The following is a 24,502-nucleotide window of genomic DNA, read 5'->3' on the forward strand; positions in this document are numbered from 1 at the left end:
CTTCAAATTTTAATTGAGTCCTCTGTCCATATACCACTGACTAACATAAAGAATTTACCCTGTTGAATCCTTAAGGTCCTTCAAGCTTAAACTGCCCAGTAAGGAAACACCCAAAACCTTTCCAACTTGTTGCCCTACAATCTTTAGGTCATCAAAGAAAATTGAAAGGGCATTATCAACTGTCTATCTAAAAAGCAGAGGGCCTCTCTATTTCTAGGTTTTGTTATCAAAATGTACTCCACCATAATGAAACAATTGAGAAAATTCTTGTTGCCGATCGTATGTGGAGGAAAGAGACCGCCCCTTCTCATTTTCTCAGCAAAGATTTACCACTAAAACTCAAGTTGGGAAAAAGGCAATGCACGGCCCGCAAAAGCATTGGTTGATAATTGCGTTCTTCTCTGGCTAATGTTTTTTTTCTCATGTCATATGTCTAAAACCTTTGTTAAGTTCAGCTAGTAAAACTAAAACTATAACATTTTAGGTTTGCCGTTTTGCTTTGGTTGATAAGAGATATATATGTAAATTAATGTAATACATGTACTCTCCCAACTGATGCTAAATACAGGGTTTGGAGGTTTTGTAAATCTGTAGCATTTTCAATATTTATATATATTTTTCTTTACTATAAAAAATGGTGTTAAAGAGAGTTGTGGCATGATTGCTTCTCATGTATTCAGTCCACGTATTTTATAGCTACAATATTGATAGAGTAAGACCATTCACCCTAAAGGATGGCAGCTTGAAACTATTTAGAAGTTGGATTAAATACGTGTCATTGAAAAGGCAACTGCAGCAAACACCCTTTCAATCTGAACAAATACATAGATGAGTTACTAGTAGAAAATTTGTTAGACAGCAAGTAGTACATGCTTTAACAAAGTGATCCACAAGGAATCGAAACTGTAACCTTTCTTTCAAATTATATTTGTCAAACCATAAGTTTCAAAAGAATTTAGCATAAAGTAACTTGCAAACTGAAAAGCATCACAAATTTACAGGCTTAGCAGTGGTGACAGAATGGATGCTTTGAAACCAGTAGAGGAACTTCTGTTGGCACAACCTGAGTTATCTGAAGTCTGCCGGTAAGCATATTTATGCAACATGTACTGTTTCAGGTCCTACCGTTATCCTTTTATAGATATTTTCAGTTAGTTCTGGGTGGGAAAGACTTCAATGGAATAAATGTTGTGTTGATGCCTTTGAAAACAGAGTTCCCCGTTCTCCACAAGAGGCATGAAGCGTATGAGCTTGAAATATTATTACCAGCCACAGAAGAATGTTTTTTTAAATCACAAGAAATGGGTTTTTCTACCTGGTCTCTGAACAATTGGTTGTGTATATACTGAGGTGAGTACTGCACTTTAAAGTGCATGTATTTCACAGCATCCATTTTGTTAAGGCTTCCGTTGGTGTAGGCTTCAGGTCAAAGAGCTTCAATATAAATATATACAAAACTGGAAAGTCAGCTACAATCATCCAGGGCTTGCTTACCTCGTACCAGCGACTGAAGACATTTTTTGGTGAAAATATGATAAAAAAGGTTCTTATAGTTCTCTCTATACGATTACATGCATATTCAAAAAGGTTCTTGTATAAATTGTCTGCATGTACTTCCATCTTACAGGCTTTAATCATCTGAAAAACAAATGGGAAGAATGTACAGTAATTACATTCATTGTATCTACAGATTCATTGTGATGTAAATCAGGTTTTTTCAGTTTTGACCTTACGTCTAAAAATTGTAATAATTTTAATTGAGAACATGTGCAAGTCCATGTTTATATCAATATAATGCTATTGCTTCAATAACATTAAGAAAATTTTATTTGCAGAAAAAAAATTGGGAAAAATTTGACAGAATGGATGTCACTCTAAAAAGTTAGAAACCAAAAAAATTCAAGATGGACTGCTTTTAGGCAAAATTTCGGATTACAACTAACAATTCCAGAAACAAAAATTGATAAATTCATAACGCTTTATGCAATGCAAATGCTGAAGTGAACAAAATCCATTAACTATTGTTAAAGCCGAACCTTAAACAATCCAACTGAGATTTTCTTGTCTAATGTCACGCTTGGCCTTTTTCACTAAAATTGTTCGTTATTTTGACTTGAACAGAGAGATGCTTCTTGCACAGTTAAAAAGAGGGAGATCCATTTCGATATAATCTACTCTCATTTTTGCCACCTTTCAAATTTGCTTAAGCCTTATATTCATTACAATATACTCTCTTCTTCTTCTTCTTCTTTTTTTAAAGACATATATCAAATATTTTTGTAACTTGTATTAAATATATTATTTTATGAATGAGGCTTTATTATTTTTTATAAATGAAAAAGAGAATAATATACTATCCGTTTAAAAAAGGTGGGTGATAAAGAACTCTCAAAGATTAAGTTGGACTAGTCTTAAATAAAAGACGAGAAAAGTCTAAGGAGAGCTAGGCCCAAATGTTAAGAAATAACAAGGTAAGCGACGAGAGAAACACCATTAGAAGGGAGAGATCATGGTCATTTGGTTTACCCAATACATCAACAAAGATGGACCCATCATCAACCAATTCCAACAAGTGAGAGCATATGCTTTCTCTTGGTCTTAAGTTGCAAGTTTTTTAGCATGAACAAGAGAAATAGCTAGGTCTACGTGAGGAAGTTTGTTAGAATTTGGCCAATAGGGGCACCACCCCCACGAGAAGTGGTAGATGTGGCCAAGGGGGACTTCCTTGATAGCCAAGGTGGCCTCATATAAGTTTAAACAATGTAATATGGTTTTTTCATAACCTCTATGATATAAGGTGCCACCAAGGAGGGTGAAATAGGTCTTTTGGACAAAGTTTTTTAATTTGGGCATGTTCAAAAGGACGGGGACCAAAAAGAATTTAGCCAATAGGGGCACCACCCCCATGAGAAGTGGTAGATGTGGCCAAGGGGGACTTCCTTGATAGCCAAGGTGGCCTCATATAAGTTTAAACAATGTAATATGTTTTTTCATAACCTCTATGATATAAGGTGCCACCAAGGAGGGTGAAATAGGTCATTTGGACAAACAATTTTTCAATTTGGGCATGTTCAAAAGGACGGGGGACCAAAAAGTGGCACCATCTATGACATAACATGAGCGTATTATAATGCACTTGAATTATAATGCATGCTATTTTAACATGAACGTGTTTTAACATGCTTGTGTTATGATATTTATAAAAAAGTATACATAGCTACTATTCTATCTTGTCCTTTATATATCTATCTCTTCCTCTCTATCTCTCTATCACTACTCCCATGGACCCCTTGGGGATAGAAATGGGATGTGCAAGCCCACCCAAATCTCTCATTAAGAACTAAGATCCAAACACAACTAAAACAAAAATCTTTAAATCAAGAAGATAATTAGGCTCCATTACCAACACTACCTCCCTATATCTATTTTTATCTCTCCCTCTTCCCCTCTCTCTCTCTCTCAAGTTATATCTATCTCTAGATATATTTCCCTCTTTCAATCTCTCTGCTTATCACCCCCTCGTTATATCACTTCACTTCTCCTATCTCCTCTTTCTATTTCTCTCCCCCACCCCCTCTCTGTATTTATATATCTCTATCCCTCTATATATCGATCCCCACATCTCTATCTCACTCACACACTCCATGTTTCTCACTCCCTCTCTATCTCTCTCCCTTTCTATACCTCTATTTCTCTATTTAGCTATCTCTCTCCCTCTCCTCCTTTCTTTCTTTTTAACTCTCTCTCCCTTTCTTTACATCTATTTAGCCATCTCTTCCTCTCTCCTCTCTCTCCCTCTATCTATTTGGTTATCTCCCTCTTTCCTCTCTCTCTCTCTCTCCCTCTCTACTTATCTCTCTCCATTTCTCTCCCCCCTCTATCTTTCCCAACTTCTATCCATCCCTAGATATCTCTAGATTTTTCTCCTTATAACTCACTCTTTTAATCTCTCCTTTTCCCTTTCTCTGTCTACCTATATCTTTCCCTTTTTCTTCCCCCTTTATCAAGGGAAAGCGAGTGCGTTAAATAAATAGAGGGATAGAGAGGAAGAGAAACAGAGGAGAAAGAAGTAGGGAAATATAAAAAGAGTACGTGATATGGAAAGAGGGAGACGGAGGGAGAGATAGGGATAGAAAGACGGAGATGTCTCTCCTCTCTCTCCCTCTACCTATTTGGTTTTCTCCCTCTTTCCTCTTTCACTCCCTCTCTACCTATCTCTCTCCACATTTCTTCCCCCTCTATCTTTCCCAACTTATATCCATCCCCAGATATCTCTAGACCTTTCTCCTTTTAACTCACTCTTTTAATCTCTCCTTAAATCCCTTTCTCTCTCTACCTATCTCTTTGCCTTTTTCTTCCCCCTTTATTGAGAGAGAGTGTGCGTTAAATAAATAGAGGGGGAGAGTGGAAGAGAAACAAAGGAGAAAGAAGTAGGGAGATATAAAAAGAGGAAGCGATATGGAGAGAGGGAGAGGGAGGGAGAGGTATGGATAGAAAGAGGGAGATATGTCTAGATAGAGATAACTTGGGAAAGATAAAGGGGAAAGAGAAAGGGAGAGAGATATCTTTTTTATCCCTATCTCCCCCTCTCCACACCTCTATACTTATCTATCTATTTACCTCTCCTTTTCCATTTCTCTCTGTTGATGTGAATAAGGACATATTTTAACTAGTTCTTGGTTAGCACCTATTTATACATGTAGCTTGGTTGTTACAAGACACAATCATTTAATATTGTTCATGTTAGTTATCTTAGGTATCATTCTAGATAGAGATGAGTCAACATTATGCATTTAATTTTGTCACGTGATAATTGTTGTTGGGAATGTGAAGCCCAATGGTCACATGACCTTTCACATTCCCATCTCTTCGTCTTTTAGCTGAATATGAATGTATAAATAGATGTGCACAGTCTATGTACTGTTGTATTGTAGATTAGTTAATATATGAGATTTCTCTGCTTGAGGGTGGTTTTAACCTTTATGGTGAACCACTATAAATATTGTGTCTCGTGTCCTTGTTTATTTTTCTAGTTCGTTTATGTTTTAGTTTAGTTGCTTTTATTATGTTTCTTTGCTCATTTTGAATCAACAATTGTTATCAGAGCCATGGAGAAGTTTTGAGCAGAGATGGAAATCGATTGGGTGTTTGATCCCGGAGCTGGGTGCTTTTATATAGTGAATAGAGAGGCTGAAGTGGGAGTTTCAGATGATGAAGCCGAATCAGTCATCGATGAATTTCTTGGCAATTTAGACTCAGTAGAGAGTGGTGATTTGCAAGTGGAAGCTGACAAGAAACACCATGTTCTTTGGGGGGATGGTTGGAAAAATGAGGATACTTCAGTTGCAGAAGAAGAGGGTTTGAAACAAAGAAATGGGAATCGCCATGAATTGCCTAAACTCGGCGAGTTCGAGTCTGAGTCATGCTCGTCGAGTCTCTGGGACTCGGACTCAGACTCATCCGAGTCTAGCAAGCAAACTCGCCAAACTCGCCAAACTCGGCGAGTCCCGAGCCCCAAACTCGGCTACTGCCTGAGTTAAGTAAAATGACAAAAAAAAACATTTTAAAAAGTATTTTTAAAATGAATGGTCTCGTCTTTGTTCACTACAACCTCTGCCTGAGAATGAGAAAAATTAGGGTTATGTTGACGTGTATTTTGTACACTATCAAACATAGAATAAAATACCCAAGGGTACCTTATCCTCTCTTGAGTAAAGCCTCTGAATGCTGAAGATATCGCGAGAAAGGATCAATCAGGGTGACTTCAAGGTTCTTCGTTGTAGGATCTCTACGTGTGGATAAGCACCAGTGGTCGTTGTAAATGCTGTTTCTTCAAGGGGCCTTACGTTTTCGAGTTGCAGGAACAAAATTTTCCTAAAGCTAACAGGTTCTCAAAAAAGATCAAAAGATAGGGTTTGCAAGAGATGAATTCTAATCTAATCCTAAGAATGACTCAATGTAGGCTAGACTTGGTAAGATTCTACCAATTTCAGTATTGCCAAGGAATTACAACTCTACTGGAATTGATGCGATCTTCTAAGGTGATTAGTGATTTTTCAAATCATCAAGAATTATAGATACTACCATAAAGATACATATCAATAGTTCAATAATGACCGAAGGTTCAAGCAATCTAAATATCTCCAGTTGACCACACAAGGCGTCCTTACAATCAGTAAGAAGCTAGTGGTTTGGAACGTGAATCTCACCAAAGATCAAGCACAACACGTAGTCCTTCAAACTTAAATACTACTTCGACTGAGAATGATTCAAGAAAGTAAACAACCATGAAGATAGCCACAAGAATTGCAATAAAACACCATAACTTCAATATTTTATTGATCTCAAAGCCAAAATAGACAACAATTGTTTGAAATTCTTTCTTCAATACTCAATCTTGCTACAAAATAACTTTCTTCTCTCCAAAAGCTCTAACTATCTATCTCCTTAATATCTACTCTCCAATCATCTAATTTCTAATTATGACAAAATGAAAATGAGTGAGGGTATATATAGCATCCTCAATTACAATGAACGGCCCAGATCAAAAGAAGATCAATGGCTGAGATTTTGACACCTAAACCCTAATTAGGGTTTGTTACAAAAGTTCCCTTCTTAGTTGAACATTATTAAATGCATAGCCAAATATTTAATTGGCACAAAAATCGAGGGAACATAGACCAATGATAATTAAGATGCCACATCATTTTATAACAACCTCTCTTCTAGAACCTTATTCCCCTTCCAATGTTCTTTCTTAGCATATGCAACGAATTTGGACACAATTCCTTCAATCTCAGCAATAGGAATCTCGGGAAGATTCCTCATTCGCTCCTCCAAGTGGATAACTTGATCAAAGGCCTTGAGAAGAGCAGCTTCCCATCCAGGTTCGAGTTCTTTGATCTTCTCAATCAGGAGCATAGTAGTGAACATTAGATCCCGTTGCCCGTTTGTGATGACATTCTCATCTTTGCAAAAGATGACCTTGACTCTCTCTTCCAACTCTTGAAGGTCCACATCTGTCTCAACTTCGATCCTTCTGCCAAGAATGGTTCCTCAACTTGATTGCATTTGGTGCTGATGTCCTCGAAAAGAACCTCCTTCATCTGGAGTAGAGTTGACCACTGGAGTAAATTATGAGCTCCTCCATCCATTATCTTTTCTTGTGCTAGGATCTTCCTTGGTGTTTGCCTGATCACTTGCAGACTAGGAATGATAACATCCCTAGTGTTAGCGAAAGCGGCTACCGTTATCATTAGGTTGTGGACGATCTCAAGGACCTGGATAGCTCGGTGGATTGTCTGCATCATTCTTGTTGTAAATTCAACGGCTATTGTGTGGGATTTGTCAATCCAAGAGCTCATAAGTTGGACCAAGCTCTTGACTCTTTCTGCCTCGCCAACTGATTCAAGGGGAAGTGCTTGCACAAGAGACACTGCTGGATCCTGACGTCCCAAGGGCTGATTGAAATGGCCAAAGTAGCCTCTCCAAGCACCTCTCTCTCTCTCAAGCTTTCTATTCTTTTCCATTTCTTCCTTAAGTTTGTCTTTAAGTGCTTCAAATGAATCGGTTGCCTCATCCAGTGCCTACTTAGCAGTGAGTGGACCAAGCTCAAATGTCTCTACATAATACTCTTCTGCAAGAATTTCACCTTCATACTTGTCCACTATTGGTGTAGCTATCTGCAACTTCCTAGATCCTGCCAATCTGTGATCATCTTGGACATCTTGGTGGCCTTCTTCTTCTCCATTACTTCTTGAGAATTTCCTATAAGGCTCTCTAAGTCAATTACATCATCTTCATCTTCAATCACAATCACCCTTGTCAGTCTCTCCTTCAACCAATCTGGAATGGCGGATCTCGTCTCTCTAACTTGTATTTCCTTAGGCAATGGTTCGTCTTCTCGGAGAGGAGATGTCACTTCATCATCATTCTTCTCTTCATGTAGCTCATCGACTTGGGGAGATTGACTTGATGAATGCTGAGGTGCCTGCCCCTTTTTAGGTTTATCATTCTGTACCATCGACTCCATAGATTCATCAACCTCAGGCACCGTCTTCTCTTGTCCTTCAACTTGACTTGTCCTTTTTTCATGTCGAGAAGATGTGCCTGATGAGCGATCTCGATTGGCCTCTTGCTTCTTCTTGGAGGGTTCTCTTTTCTCAGGTCTTTGTTTCCTCTTCACGCCTCTAGGATGAGAATTGCCTTCACTTGCGCTTGCTCCTCCCTCTTCTGGTTTTTCCTCCAAAGTAAAAGTCATTGGTATGTTCTGTTCTCTTAACTTTTGATGTTGTACATCCACCCATCTGCGAGTACATGACAAAATTGGGGCCATCAAAGCTCTCAAGTCTAAAACCTCAGGCTCGTTCCAATCTGTCTTCACTGCTTTGTCTTCTCTGTCATAGGATGACTGGAGATGTCTGCCACTATCCTGAGCTTGATCGGCCACTCTGTAAACTTTGCATTTCCTGATGAAATCTAAAGGTAATCTGGAATGCATCTTTCTTTTCACTTCTAAATCACTTGAGAGATTCATCCAAAAGTCCTCTACCTGAAATTCGTGCTTGTATTTCCTACCAGCTGTCTCTTCCATATAACCATAAGGATCAAAATTCTCCCTCAAGGCAAAGAATGTGAATGAATATAAAGCCAATTCCCTCTCTGCATCATCCAAGGCTTGAGCATTAGGACATACCTCAACTGAATTCCCCAATATGATGGGCACGGGAATTCCATTTCCATGCCTGTGTCTGAATGCCTTCGCATAAGCTGCCAACTGCCTAGTCACCTCAAGTAGCACTATCCTGTCTGTCGGATACCTCGGCAACATGTAGGGAGGTGAAGGACACCCATGAACTTTGATATATGTAAATTTTTCAAAACTGGATGAACCAAGCACCATACCTCTTCACAAGCTCCTGTGCATCCAGAGATAGTCGATTGTGGATCCCACCCTGCAATATCCTAGTGATGTTCATCGTGAAGGTGTCATTGACTAACTTGTAGTCACCTCTAGGAGGATGATGCAAATGAACATAAGAGTCACAAACTCTCACTTCTCCGGGTCCTCTTCCGATCACTCCTCTGTGAGGTAGCCCCGCATATTCGAAACTCCTGATCAAGGCATATATGACGTATGAGCTCATGTGAAACGACTTGGTAGGCTTTAATCTTCTTAACTACACGTCCAGGCAATGGCTAATAATTCTAGCCCAATGAATCGTTCCTTTCCCTTGAACTATCACTTGTATGAAGTAGAACATCCACTTCTCAAAGTAGAAGGCTTGAGGAGCCCCTGTAACTCGATTGAGCAAAGTTATCAAATCTCTGTACTCCTCCTAGAAGTCGATCCTATGTGGTGTGTTGGGAATCTTGCTCAGGCGGGGATGACTTTTGAGCAACCAATTCTTATTGATGATACTCAAGCAAGTGTCGGGATCATCTTCATACATTGACCTGGCTCCTTCTAGGCTTTTGTAAATCATATCTTTATGCTCTGGAAGATGGAGAGCTTCACTTATAGCCTCCTCTGAAAGGTAAGCCAAAGTGTTCCCTTCCTTGGATACGATTGATCTTGATTGTGAGTCATAATGGCGGGCACACTCGATCATCAGCTCATGACACTGGACTGCTGGAGGGAAACCGGCCGCCTTGATGATGCCACTTTCAATTATTCTCTTTGCGACAGGTGATGGCTTGCCAATGTAAGGGACCTCTCGAAACTTCTTCATACTGAGTTGGTATCTCCGATATTGCTCCACTTGGACACGATCCTAGTCTCCAATTCTTCGTTCCTCTGATCTTCCTTCATGAGAGCTGGATGGCTAGTAGATGCTCCTGCCTTTGGAGTCGTCATCTTGACACCTACACAACATTTCATAATGAGTAATATACCTTAAAGCGTAGGAATATAAAGTAGAAAGGAAGATTCAAGATTTTAATTTGGAAACTTCATGATAAGTCTTGAGTTATCATTTCCTAATTAACTACATCAAACATAAAATTTTCAAAACAAAGCGCAAAATTCAAATCTTTAATCATTGGGACTAGGATGATCTGGCCATACCTCCACTTGAGTACTAATTCTAAGAAATGATGCAAAAATAGAAGAATTCGCTAGGCAAAATGTAGATCAAAGTTCTCCCTTGAGCAAAATGCGCCTCCTTTAGTCTTCACAAGAATCAACTCCACCACCTTCTAGCCTCCAACACTTGAGATAAATTCGCTCAAATAGACCAGATTTCGCACTTCCTTCTTGCTCTCCAAATTCGCACTTGAAGTAATGAGTGAATGATTGATTAAACTTGATCAAAACACCCTTATTATATAGGGCGCTCACCATTTTGCTCCCCCTAGGCCGACTTGTCAAAAGAGGCCTAAAAAATAAATAAAATTGTAAAAAGGAGAGGCCGACTTGATAAAATAAGTAAAAATAAGCCCTCAAGCGCTCCATTTTTAATTTTAATTTCACAAAAAATTAATTTTAAATGCCTTGATAATAAAAATTCGATTTTCTAAGGCTCAAAATTAATTTATTAAATACCAATGTGCCTTTTATTAAATACCAATTTAATTTAATTTTTTCAAATATTTCGAAGTTAGCAATTTTGGCATTTAATGCAATTTGGAGGATGTTAATGCTCAAATATGGTAAGAATAAAGAACGCCACTAACTTCGCCCTGGACCCTTGGAGAGGGATAGGAGCGAACTTTCAATTTAGGCCTTGCATTCCTCATTTTCACGTTCAAAACTTCATCTAGGCGTTTAAAATGGCATTTTTTAATTGGAGCTTTGAGTTTAATTTCACTTGATCTCTAGGAGGAAAGTGCCTTTAGGACTTTTTTGCCCTAGACCCTCAGAGAGGGACAGGAGCGATTTTTCACTTTTGGTCTTAATCCTTCACCTTTTATTTGTCGATTCTCGTTGTGGGGTAAGCAATGATTCCCTTCATCCATTCTATGCATGCTTAACTTGTTTTTGCAAGGCAAAATAGGTTCTCCAAAGATTTTCGCCCTGCGCCTCCAGTGAAGGACAGGAGCGACTTTTGCATTTTAGCCTAGGATTATCAAGTTTAAAAGTCAAGTCTTTGTTCACCATGCTTTAGAAGACATTTTCCATCCTTGCACAACCTTGCCTTAGCGTAATCTTGGAGGGAAGTTATTGGTTTTGTAAAAATCACCATGGTCCTTCAGTGAGGGACAGGAGCGATTTTGAGTCCTTTGTACAAATTCTTGATCACTTCAACTTCAACTTACCCTCAAGGCGTAGAACATCACACTTCACTCCCTCTTGAGTCTTGGAAACAAAAAAGTTATCTCGAAATGCAAGGAAAGTGGGCACACTTAGAAATTTCGCCCTGGACCCTTGGAGAGGGACAAGAGCGATTTTCCTTATTGTCATCAAAACTTGTAATCCTTGCATCTCAATTCCACTTCAAGGCATTTCAAACATCATTTCAAACTTGCGCCTTGGCTTAGATTTGTCCAAACTTGGAGAGAAAGGTTGGATATTAGGTTTTTCGCCCTGGTCCCTCAGAGAGGGATAGGAGCGATTTTGCAAATTCAAGCTTATCCGTCCCTTGTTAGCCCTCCAAATTATCTTCAACGGGCTAAACACGTCTTCTTCCATTCATTTCAATCACAAAACTTGCCTTGTCCTTGCAAGAAAATTGCACTTTTTAGAAAATCGCTCTGGACCTTCAACAAGGGACAGGAGCGCCTTTTGTCATTTGGGTTGATTTCCTCCTTTGCTGACTACTCAAATTATATTCAATGGACAAAACATGCTTTCCTTGATCTCTTCCAATCATAAAATCACTTTGATACTGCAAGAACAGTGCAAATTTGAAAATCAAGCTCTGGACCTTTAGTGAGGGACAGGAGCGAACTTTGCCTTCTAGGCCAAAATGCTTCATCTTTCATCACGAAATGTCCTTGCTAAGGAAGACTTCACCTTGTCTTGTGTTATGAATAGGTCTTTATGTCCAACAAGGGGTAAAATAGTGTGTTCACAAGAAATTCGCCCTGGACCCTCAGAGAGGGACAGGAGCCAAATTACCCTTCTAGGCAAAACTCCATCATTTCATTGTCTTTAATCAAGTTTGGATGCTCTATCACATTCATTTCATCCTCCACCATGCCTTTGATATCTCAATTTGACCAAACAAGGTCAGGAATGACTCCACTAAGTCTTTTTGCCTCGGACCCTTGGTGAGGGACAGGAGCGATTTTGATGATTCAAACAAAATCCTTCATCATCTCGAGCTAAAACTCCTTCAGGTGGGTGGAGAAAGTCACTTGTTTTCCAATCATATCCAACACTTGGTCCTTTTTCCCTGTCAGATGAGGGAAATCAAGATTTCGCCCTAGGCCCTTGGAGAGGGACGAGCGATTTTTCCCTAAACCTCCAAAATTCATCATTTTCATGCCTTCAAAATCTTTAGAAGCATCAAGTCACGCCCAACCATCTCTGGTGAGACCCTGCACAAAACAAAAATAGAAAAGTCAGTGACAAATATGCATTAAATAACATTTTCGCCTTGGACCTTGAGCAAGGGAAAGGAGCGATCTCATCCTTTCTGGCTAAAATATCCAAAGTTTAAGTCTCCAATTACTTCACAAGGCAGAGTTAGGTCATTTTCAAGGCCAGGAACCAGTTAGCAAGCCTATCAAAAACAAGGAATTACACTTAGAATGAATTTCGCCCTGGGCCCTCAGCAAGGGTCAGGAGCGATTCCTCTGTTTCAGGCATCATCTTACCTCCAAAATTTGATCAAAATTTACCTAGGCAAGGACACACAATTTCACCTCCAAAATGCTAACACTTAGCCAAAATTTTGGATTTTTCCCCAAAAACCTTGATTAGACCTAACCTGAGACCTATCTGACTCTCCTGACAGACACACCTTACTTCAACAATCTCAATCCTAGGGAGGACACTTAACAACTTTCAAAATTTGACTGGACTTAGCTTGAATAACATCCAAAAGAAACCCCTAAGGTTTAGCCCTAGCCCAGACAAACCACTCACTCACTCAAAACCCTAAAAGCAGAGAGAAGAACAGACAAAACAAAAGCGAAAAAGAGGGGGTCCCCATTCTAATGGGGCGATGTGTGAAATGGTCACAACAGGTTACAACATGTCAGCCAATAGAAAAATAACACCCGACGCCTTTATTAAATAATAAGTTTTTTTGGCCTCGCGGGGCGCTGTCCCTTGACCCCACCTTGGGGGCGTTGCCCCCAAACCCCTGTCGAAAAATATGGGGGGAAACTACATTGATAGAAGTAGGGAAAATTTAACCTCCGAGTCTGACACTGATTGGATCGACCAGGTAGATATAGAGGCTGAGACTGTAGCCATGGCAGAGGAGGAGCGGAGAGCACAAGCACAAACATGAGATTCAGAGGCAGATAGTGACACGAATGTTCCTGATGTTGGTGAGCATGGCATGGTGTCACGGGGAGCGGCTATGGCTGTCGAATCATCCAGGACCTACCTTAGATGCCTTCGCAGGGGGCCGGGGCCGGAGGGTGCTACCGTGCAAGCTCCTCTGAGCCATAGGCTTGTAGTTGTATTTACCTTTGGTATTTGTATGAAACATTTGATGATGATCATATGATGACATGGATTTTTTATTCCATGAGTTTTGTAATATTGTATACATTTGACAATATTTATATATTTATGTTTGTTATTTCCTTCAACTCTAATTTGTGTTTGTGCTTATGTGATTGATGTATACTTGTGTATGTAATCAAATGAGTCGAGTTTGATGATGTTATTGTGTCTTTAAGGTGTATTCAATAAAGGGTGCCTGAAACAAGTTTTAAATCTTAAGAAACTCTAAATTTCTTGAGTTTTTTCACTTTCCCGAGTCCAGCCGAGTCCCAAGTCTAAGTCTGATTCGGCCTTGCCGAGTCCGAGCCGAGTCCGAGTCGAGTTTCTTTGGTTTGAAACAATTGTTGGTTGAAGAAGGAGAGATTATGGAGTTTGTCTTCCAAGATGAGGATGCCTCCCAAGGTGAGGAGGATGCAGTCTCGAACTTGGCGAATGAAGATGAACCTGTGGAAGATGAGGTGAAGAGCTAGGAGGATTACCACGAGAAAAAAATTGTTAGGCTGAAGGAAGAGAATTTCTTACTCACAGACCAACTAATTTGTATGGAACAGAAGTTGGAGGTTTTGTGTCGTATGATGAATGTGGAAAAAGACAACTTTGATAAAGAGTGGGAGTTTTTTTAAGAGACCTAGATTCAAGAAGAGGAAAGTGATAGGAAGGTCCATCAGAGCTTGACATAGGACTCTTTCCTCGCAAAAATGCATCTCTTGTTGATAGAGAAGTTTCTCCTTGGTGGAAAGAAGCCACACAAGGCCATTGTGACTAGACCGGTACAACTGTCCAGGCGACGATTCTGAGTGGCGAGGGTAGCCCTTTATAGGGGAGTTTGGGGCTAGAAATTGTCAATGGCATGATGACCATGTGTATTCCAAGGAATACGATGATTGTTCTGGAAATTTTTGTTAGTATTGTTGAGTCGGCCTCATCAGACATGATGTCTGAGAAAGATGATAGGTTTCTTGATTTTCTGTTAAGGGGGAGCACAAGTAACCATGATGAAGAAATGTACATTTTAAATCAGAAGTAAGTGATGTTCCTGATTATGGATTAACGAGTAAAGTTGTAAGAGAAGATTTCTTTGACTCTGGTCTGATTTGGAGAAGACTAATTCGTATTGTCCGTGAAAAAAGTTTGGCGGTGCTCAAATCTTTGACCGGCCTAATTGTAATGTGTATTTAGAATTGGAAACGCAAGGGATTCACAGTGCATGGCTGTGTCGGTTGGACTTCAAGGGGGAGATTGTTGGGAATGTGAAGCCCAACGGTCACATGACCTTTCGCATTCCCATCTCTTCACCTTTTAGCTGAATATGAATGTATAAATAGACGTGCGCAATCTATGTACTAGCGTATTGTAGATCAGTTAATATATGATATTTTCCTGCTTGAGAGTGGATGTAGCCTTTATGGTGAACTACTATAAATATTGTGTCTCGTGTCCTTGTTTATTTTTTCTGGTTTGTTTAAATGTTTTAGTTTAGTTGTTTTTATTATGTTTCTCTGCTCATTTTGAATCAACAATTGTAACTACTCCCTCCTCACCTGCCTATATAAGCAAGCTCATTGTAACATATGAATTCATCTCAATACAATCCATTTTCTTGAGAAATGATATTATTTCTCTCTCTACTGTGGAAGGTGCTTGCAGTCATGGTCCTAGGTTCAGAGGCTACAAACTCCAACATGGTATCAGAACTTTTCAATTTGTATCTCTTTCCAGTTGAGACCACTCATGAGCTTTATTGAGGTACTGGGAGTCTCTAGATTGGTGACATATATTTCCACCATTTCATTTGGCCACTCAGTCTATGCCATATCTCATACTTGGTTAATTGCATCAGTATTTTTCAGTCTGTTTGTGGGTGTGCATTATCATTTCCCTGCGAAAATTTCAGACTGCATACATCGCTCACTCCCTCCCACAGGCCATTTTGTAAATTGGATAGGAATTCAGCGTTGAAAATTCTTGGAATTTTCAGAAGTTGTCAGTATGTCATTTCATCTATGGCGATACTATTTAGTTGTTTTAAGCTTGTTCGCTGCGACAATCCTACCTGTTAACAGTGATATATATTCCCTAATTCTGGTTGTAGCAATTATTTGAGTTATTACCTTCAACAATAGTCAGATGTCCTGCGATCTGACATATTGAAGAGCACTGATATCATTCCTTTCTGCTAGCGGTTATTATTGGTCTGATTGCAGTGATATCTACCTTATCATAGTAGCGATTTTCATACAAAGGAGATAATATACATTTTTTCCCTTGCCATGATCTGTTGTGATCCAACCTGTCTTCCCAGCATCAATATCTTATATTTGGCAGTGATAATTATTATTAGAGGCATTTTTCATGGACTGTGATCATTTGACTAAGTTGGCAGAGTTTCTATTGATCGGGTTTAATTGTTTAGTCGCCACTCTTTTACATTGACCAGTGCTTTATATTGCCTTGTACTGGTTTTGTATCCTCTTTGGCATGAACGGTTGAGCTATTTATATTATCAAGCGAGTCGTCTTCCTTCACCATCGTGGGCGGCATTTTATGTATTGGCTCGATAGCCTATGTGGAGTGCTTATCAAAGCAATATTACATTGCTCGAAGGAGAAGCCCATTAACTACAAGTTCGATGCATATTATTTGATGCATTAACAATAACGATATATGTCACTTCGAATTTTATTTCAGAAGCATCCATTTTACTGATCGAGGTCTTCTCATTTATTGGTTGTTCTTCATCGAATTATGTTCATCATTTCATAGCTCTGCACTCTCAATGTCGAGCTATCTCCCACCAGCCTTAAACCACACACTAAGCAACATATTAAGCTTATAGAATGTTAGTCAACTCTGAGTGTGTAACACTGTAAGCTTAGAAATGTATTCTTAGTGTGACCACACACCTTAAGCAACATACTAAACCTAGAAAATATCAATCAACTCTGAATGTGTAACGCTTATAAGTCTAGAAGTATAAGCTTAGTGTGTGTGATTTAAGCCTAGAAATGTAAGCTTAGTGTGTGTGATTTAAGCAGATATCTCCATTTTATACTTGTCATTCTTTCTACCACGTGGTTGAGGTTTTTATTTAGCCGTATTCTCCATCATTACATGGTGACAATATTATTCTATTTGGTAGCGATATTATATTGTGGAGCACACATTCTTGGATGTGATATATCATTGGCGCCATTTTTTTTATGGCTGGTTTTGTATTCAACCTTTGGTGGCTAGAGCATCATTTTGGCATTTGCCATAGGCATTTTAATTCATGGCAACATTACTTGATATCATCGTATGAGTAGTAGGATCTGCATTATTGGCTCGAGGCATTTTCAGTTTTTGGGTCGAATTTTTTTTAGGCAGTTGCCTATAGTCATTTTTTCTCAGGGAGATATAAAGCATATCATCCATTATTCGAAGCTTTTTCCCTATTCATATCGCCTTGTGTGGTAGCGTGCTTGGCATGTGAAAGTTAATTGGGTGGTCAAAGATTTAATTTTGGTGGTGCATTTGTTTTATATCATGTATATTAGAATATTTAATTATATTTTAGTCACCTATATTTAGTTCCTTGTTTAATGGTCATTTAACTTTTTAGTTAATTAGCTTTTAAGCTTTATTTAGCATTTAGCCTTTTCTTTTTAGTTAATTAGCTTTTAAGCTTAATTTAGCTTTCACGCTTAATTTAGCATTTAGCTCTTTAATCTTTAATCTTTTACTTTAACATTATGTTCTAATTATAGAACATCATCTTGTAACCTCTATATATACATGTGTATATCGTTCAATGTAATCATCTGATTATTGAATCGTTCATTCAATTTATTTTTCATGGTATCAGAGCGGGTCGATGGGATTTTTTAAAGTTCGGCGAATTTTTTAATAAAAATTCATGGCCTATTTTCTGGAATATTTTTCAGATTTTTTTTATTGTTTTTTTACACAAAAACGATTTTGCTTTTTTGAAGGTTTTTTGTGGGTTTCGAGGGTTTCTTGTTCATGCGCGAATTTCTTTGTGTTGGGCAACAATTCATGTTTTTTTTAGTGTTCTGGAGATTTTCGAGCCTGCAACCTGGAGTTGTTTTTTGCAGATTGAAAATTTTCCTAAGGTTTCTGCAATTTTCCACTAGGGTTTTAACCATTCAGTTCAAATTGAAATTTTATTCTAGTTACAGATTCTTGGTGGGTTTTTTGAGACCTCAACTGGGTTGTCGTCAGATTTTTTTGGGTGCATCATTTTCCATGTCTTGATTTTTGAGCCGTCGGATTTGCATTTTGATTTCAGATTCTTGGTGAGTTTTTTGAGAGTTTTTCTGGGTTGGTCTCAGGTTTTTTTGGGTGCCTCATTTTCTGTGCCTCAAATTTTGTAGCAGCAAATTTGCCTTGGAATTTAAAAATAGTCAACGATTTCTGCTAATTTTGTGGACGTTGGGAATTTTGGTGTCTTCTGGGCGCCGTTTATGTTGTACATCTGACCTAGAGTTTCTGCCCCTATTTTTTTTTGCGTTTTTTTGGAAAAAAAATCGTCAATATTTTTCTCTTTTTTTTTACACAAAAATCAGAGGTATTTTTTTATTTTCTACAAATTATTATTATTTTTTGCTTAATTTTCAGGAAAAAATTCAGGTTTTAAGTTTGCAGAAAATTTTAATTTCTGGGTTTCTTCCAAACCTCGGAATTTGTGCCTTAGAATTCGTGCCAGAATTCTCCTCCAGGGTTTCAGTTTTTTTGTGCAGTTGCTTCTATTCTGTTTTTTGAATCAGATTCTTTTGTCTCATGCTTTCACTAGGTTGACCTCGTTCAACCTCCATTTTCGTGATGGCATCTTTGACCAACATCATGTCGAAACACAGTCAAAAGTTCAACAGTTGCCACAACACCTGGAAACAGTGCATGTTCACGATATCTGAATATCGTTGCCTTGATCAGATTGATTTAGGCCAAACCTCGTCTTACAGGTCTCAGGTTTTTCACAATTTTTTCCTAAAAAATTGTCTGTCGATTTTCTGATTTTTTCCATAAAAAATCATGAGAGGGTTTTCACGATTTTTTCCTCAAAAATTGGTCGTAGGGTTTATAATTTTCCCTTTAAAATTATCTCATCTGTAATCCACGATATTCGCGTCAGATTTTAGTTATTTGGGTTTTACCGTTTTTTTCCACAAAAACGATGATTTGTAACCTCAGATTTCTTGGTTTTTCGATTTTCTCCTCAAAATCGTAAACTCTCTTTTCGAGAGTTTAGAATTTTTTTCCTTAAAAATTATCATCTGTCATCCACAAAGCTTGCGTGGGATTTCTAGGTTTTCTCGATTTTTTCTTTAAAAATTGTTTGCTGGTTTTTACGATTTTTTCCTAAAAAATCATCTGTAATACGTGAAGTTCACGTGGGATTTGTGATTTGCGAAGTTATCTGGTTTTGATCGATTTTTCTCCTAAAAAATTGAGCTTTGTTGCAGTCAGTTTGGGTCGCACCTATCAAGGCGAACATCTGCAACTATGGTATCTTGCAGTCAGTTTTGGAGTTGGTACTCTTCTGCAAAAGGGTTTGTTGATTTGTTCCTCAAAATCATTGTTTCAGGCTTCAGTAATTCGTGTGTGCCAGATCTCTAATTTGCATGTGAAGGCTACATTCGCTTGGATGGCTTTTGGTACTCTTGGTCATTTACATTCTGTAGATCCTGGGAGGGTCTCTGTAGCAGCAAAGTGTTCTTTGCATCTGTGATCATAACACATCCAGAGGAGCTTGCTCCAGATATTCCAGGCACTCTTCATCTTGCATCAGATGTTGGTACTTCTACTTTCCGCCCTAAGTGGTGGGCCAAGACCATTGGTGATCTTCATGATGATGAGCTCATTGAGGGTAGATCAGTTAGGGGTAAGAGCAAGCAACACACAGTTAATTTTTATCTTATGGTCAACATTCACAGTATTTATGAGCCTCAAACATATACAGAGGCTAAAGGTGTACCTGAATGGGAAGAAGGCTATGGCAGCAGAGCAACATAGTCTTCTGAAAAACAACACTTGGGTATTGTCTGATCTTCCTCCAGGAAAGAAGCCCATTGGTTGCAAATGGGTGTTTAAAGTCAAGTATAAAGCTGATGGGAGCCTTGATAAGTACAAGGCTCGGTTGGTGGCAAAAGGGTTTTCACAGAAGGAGGGCATCGACTATGAGGAGACATTTCTCCCACAGCCAAGATGAGTACCATTAGGCTTGTCCTCACTCTCTCAGCTCAATTTGGATGGAAAGTCCATCAAATGGACATCAAGAGTGCATTTCTCAATGGTGATTTGCAGGAAGAAGTCTACATGATGCAGCCTCCAGGTTTCAAGGTTGCCGATAAGGAACACCAGGTATGTAGACTAGTCAAAGCACTCTATGGCCTCAAATAGGCTCCTTGTGCATGGTACATCAAAATTGATAAGTACTTGATTGATCAAGGCTTTCAGAGGAGTAATTCAGATCCCAATTTGTATGTCAAACATACTAGTGATGATATTCTATTTCTAGTAGTCTATGTTGATAATCTCATCATTACTGGCAATGCAACACATATGATCATGTAGGTCAAATAGAATTTGTGTCAACATTTTGATATGACAGATTTGAGACTTCTCCATTATTGTCTCGGTGTAGAGATTTGGCAGACTGATAGCCACATATTCATTTCTTAGTCAAAGTATTCCAAGAGCCTACTAGATAAGTTTCGAATGCAAGATTGTAAACTTGCATCTACACCTATGGAGATAGGGCTCAAATTATCAGCCAAATCAGATTCACTTGTAGTGGATGAGTCTTCATTCAAGCAACTAGTGGGCAACCTCATCTATCTCACCGCCACTAGACCTGACATCAGTTATGTTGTGAGCTATATTTCTCGCTTCATGTCAGCCCCAAAAGTTGAACATTGGGTTGCAGTGAAACGTGTGCTTAGATATGTGAAGGGCACTCCCGATTTTGGCATTCTGTATAGCAGAAGAAAAGATCCTAGGCTAGTTGGTTTCACAAACTCAGATTGGGCAGGTTGTGTTGATGACAGAAAGTCAACTTTTGGGTATGTTTTCAGCTTGGGTATAGGTGCAGTCACATGGACCAGTAAGAAGCAACATGCAATAGCTCTTTCCTCGACCGAAGCAGAGTATCGAGGAACTGTTAAGGCAACATGTGAGGCAATATGGCTACGTAGAATGCTTGCAGACATGCAAATGTCTCAACCAGGACCTACTCCCTTGTTTTGTGAAAATCAAGGGGTTCTAAAATTAGCCAAAAATCCAGTCTTCCATGAGCGGACAAAGCATGTGGAGCTTCATTGTCATTTCATCTGCCAGCATTTTGAAGATGGATCAGTGATACTGCAGTACATTCCTACAGAAGATCAGACTGCAGATATCCTCACCAAGTCCTTGAGCCCAACAAAGTTTCTCCAATTTAGAGGGCAGCTTGGTGTGATTGATAGCATGACCATTAAGAGAGGGTATTAGAATATTTAATTATATTTTAGTCACCTATATTTAGTTCCTTGTTTAATGGTCATTTAGCTTTTTAGTTAATTAGCCTTTAAGCTTAATTTAGCATTCACGCTTAATCTAGCGTTTAGCTCTTTAATCTTTTACTTTAACGTTATGTTCCAATTATAGAACATCGTCTTGTAACCTCTATATATACGTGTGTATATCATTCAATGCAATCATCCGATTATTGAATCGTTCATTCAATGTATTTTTCAATGTGGTGCGTGCAACTGCCATCATAACACTCTCTTCACCACCACTCATCGGGCAATCGTCTTTTAAGTTTTTGTTCAAGTCTCTGCATTTAGATTTTGCTCATGTCTTTTTATTTACATATGGTTTTGTTACTTCTTAAGAAGATACAAGTGGTTTGTAAGCATTGGATCATGTTTTTCCTTCAATCACTTACCATTCTTGCAGGCGATTATTCATTGTGGGGGGGCTACATGGTCTCTCTCTTTTCTTTTTATGGGGGGCTATCATTTGGATCCTCGTGATGGATCCAATTCTTGGGGGTATTAATGTTGAGATCTCCATTCATCACTCATCCTATCACTTATCTTCATTATCTCTTTTTTGGAGAGGAGTTTTGTCCCATGAGGTTTTCTCCTTTTCTCCGTTTCTAAGATATTAGTTGTACATGAGTACCTAACATGACCTAGTTGTTGAGACTCATCCCCTACTTAACATCCCCTACTTACTCTATAAGAAAGGTATAAATGTCTTGCAACTACTTTGGTTCTAGGGGAAGGCTGAATTCCTCATCTAATAGTGCCTCAAAGAGGTTTTCACTATTAGACGTCTTTATCTTTACTTTTATGGACCAAAGCGCCCCAAAGAGGTTTCGCTAGAAGATAATTTTTTTTCTTTTTTCTTTTTCTTTTCATTTATTATTTTTTATGACTAAGGAATTTGCCTTGCTCCCTAAAGTATGTCATGGAATCGTGATTGATATAAAAACCCTTTTTATGATCCTTTAGTGGGTTGTGAGTCCTATGAATTCTACAATTGCTTCATCATTTTGAAAACAATCAAATGGTGGATGATCTTCTTGTTCCTAGTTGATAAGGTTGGGGTGTTTTAGTTCAACGTAGACTACAAGGATAGTTGAAAATGTCGCTACAAAGAGTGGTAGAGGCAAGATCATTGTAGATTGTATGGATGTACTTTATTTCATCAATTTTGTTGGGTGAAGTTCTATAGGAAGTTATAGAAGTGTCACAAATGTATTTGGTTTTCTCATCAAGGGACATGTATCCTAGTGTATCCTAGCCCACGTGTTCCTATATTCACATGCACATGTATAGGTTTCCAGAATCCCTTGTTTATGGATACCTAGGCCTTTTCCTTTATATTTTAATATTTTCATCATCTTAATATCAACATGATATTTATTTTTTGTATAATAGTCTGCTAATCCATCTTCATAAAACCATGAGCCATTAGTGCTTTCTATAATTTCCTCTATAAGAAAACTTGAAATAATGAATGACCAAACGAAAATGAAGTTGATGTGCTCTTCTTGTTTATCATGGATCTACCATGTGTTTCGGGTAAAAGGGGAAGCTTCCCTATGCGAAAGGAATCATGGATTTAATGCTACAATGCTTATCAATGATTTTAAAATGACTTTTGGGTGATGAAACCTTAGCTGTGGATTATAGATCATCGAGATCTATAGGTGAGGAACACATTTACTATTCAAATTTATGGCTCATTTATGTAATTGGACATTGATTACTCTTGTGATATTTCCATTCTGTCATTTTATAATATTGGTATGGGTGTGGATCACCAAGGACTGTAAACTCTATATCTAAATAGATAAACTTAAGACAATGATGAAATGTTGATGGGATAATTTGCATTGTATGGAGTCAAGGATGACCAAGAAGGATATTATATGGAATGCCAAGGTCTATAATATGTAATAAAGTTTGTTGTGTGACAAGCCCAACCATGATGGGAAGATGAATAACTCTTGATGATTTTCTATTTGCATTGTCATTTGCTTTTATAATTATAACTTGGGTATCTCATGCTTTCCTTGAATAACCAAGTTGCTTGATCAACTATAAGGTACATATATTTAGACATGATCCATTGCCTACAAGAACCCTTTTTACTTTGTGTTTGGAAATAATGACTTCTTTGCAAGTGGAGATTATGGAATGGTCTCTTTGGAGGCATATCATGTTGACTAAAGGTGAGGTGTTGAGTGGAGGCTAAGTGGCCAATGAGGGCTTGGAAGTTATTTGGGGCTATATTAGTAAACATTATTGATTCTTGTAGGATTTAATAAAGGACATATTTATGAATAGTGGTGTAATGGTGGGAAAATGATGAGTGATAGATCAAGAGGAAAACTAACCCTTTCCCTCAAAGAGAGATGAGAGTTTCACTATTGATTATCCTTCAAACACTTTTCACCATTACATTAGGAAGATAAGGGATAATTCACTAGATTCAATCTCCACACAAAGATGATAGATTGAATTCTGAATGAATCAAGAATGTTAGGATGATCTCTTCTTCCTTTGTTTGATTTGGAAAGGAAATTGATTGGATTATGTAGTGCAAAAGTGACAAAGAGTTGATTATAACTTGAGATCGAAATATGGGATGAAGATGTGCACCTGGATTTGGCAGTAAAATGTCGAGACGAAGTCGCCCTACAAATTTGACGAAAAGTTGTCCAGACCGTGGCGGGAATGTACACGATCTTCCGAAAAATTCACGAAACGAAAAGGGTTTTGTCACCTTTGCAAAGGAAGCCCGAATCCAAAAGTACAGCTACACACCTGCAACCTACACACATAAAAGAGAGGTAAATGTTTTGGGATTGGGGGTTTGCCTTTAGGTCAAACCCTAGTTTTGGAATTAACCAAGTAATGAAAGAAAGTACTTGCAAGTAGATGTAAATGAAAGACTGAATTGTAAATCACCTCAAGGGAGGTTGTAGTAGCAATGTTGATATAAATGCTTGTATGGAATTGTATGTTGAAATCAATCTCCTCTTCAATGGTTGAATCCTTGACTTGAATGCAACACCTAGCCTTGAAGGGAGACTTGAGAATGCTTGAATGCTCTTGATCACTTATAATCTTATCAAAATTCCACCTATTGAACTTATGCAAATGAGAGAGTGAATGCCCCCTTAAATACACGTTTGAAGGATTTCAATTTCGTCACGGGCCGACATCGGGGAGATTTCCCGCTCACTGCACAACCCACAATGCATGCTCTAGGAAGGTCCTGCCCCAAAATAGGGCAAGGATAGGGGTGCCATGCCCTGTCCTACCCCTTTCTCCAGGGCAGAGTGCAGACAAAGTGATGTGGAGGCCAAAGAAGAAGCTATTTTTG

General features: G+C 38.5%; 1 protein-coding gene across 4 annotated transcripts in view; it reads left to right on the forward strand.

The window, feature by feature from the left end:
* LOC131041534 (SH2 domain-containing protein A) overlaps positions 1-1,725 on the forward strand; it is a 39,792-nt gene extending 38,067 nt beyond the window's left edge. For all 4 annotated transcript variants that reach the window (XM_059216728.1, XM_057974663.2, XM_057974662.2 and 1 more), the window contains 2 exons: positions 1,002-1,085; positions 1,213-1,725. In XM_059216728.1, coding sequence (XP_059072711.1) covers positions 1,002-1,085; positions 1,213-1,240 — 112 coding nt within the window. In that variant the 3' untranslated portion in view covers positions 1,241-1,725. The remainder of the gene's footprint in view (positions 1-1,001; positions 1,086-1,212) is intronic.
* Positions 1,726-24,502: the final 22,777 nt, after the last annotated feature.

This window comes from Cryptomeria japonica, chromosome 2 (assembly GCF_030272615.1).
Source record: "Cryptomeria japonica chromosome 2, Sugi_1.0, whole genome shotgun sequence".
Lineage (NCBI taxonomy): Eukaryota > Viridiplantae > Streptophyta > Pinopsida > Cupressales > Cupressaceae > Cryptomeria > Cryptomeria japonica.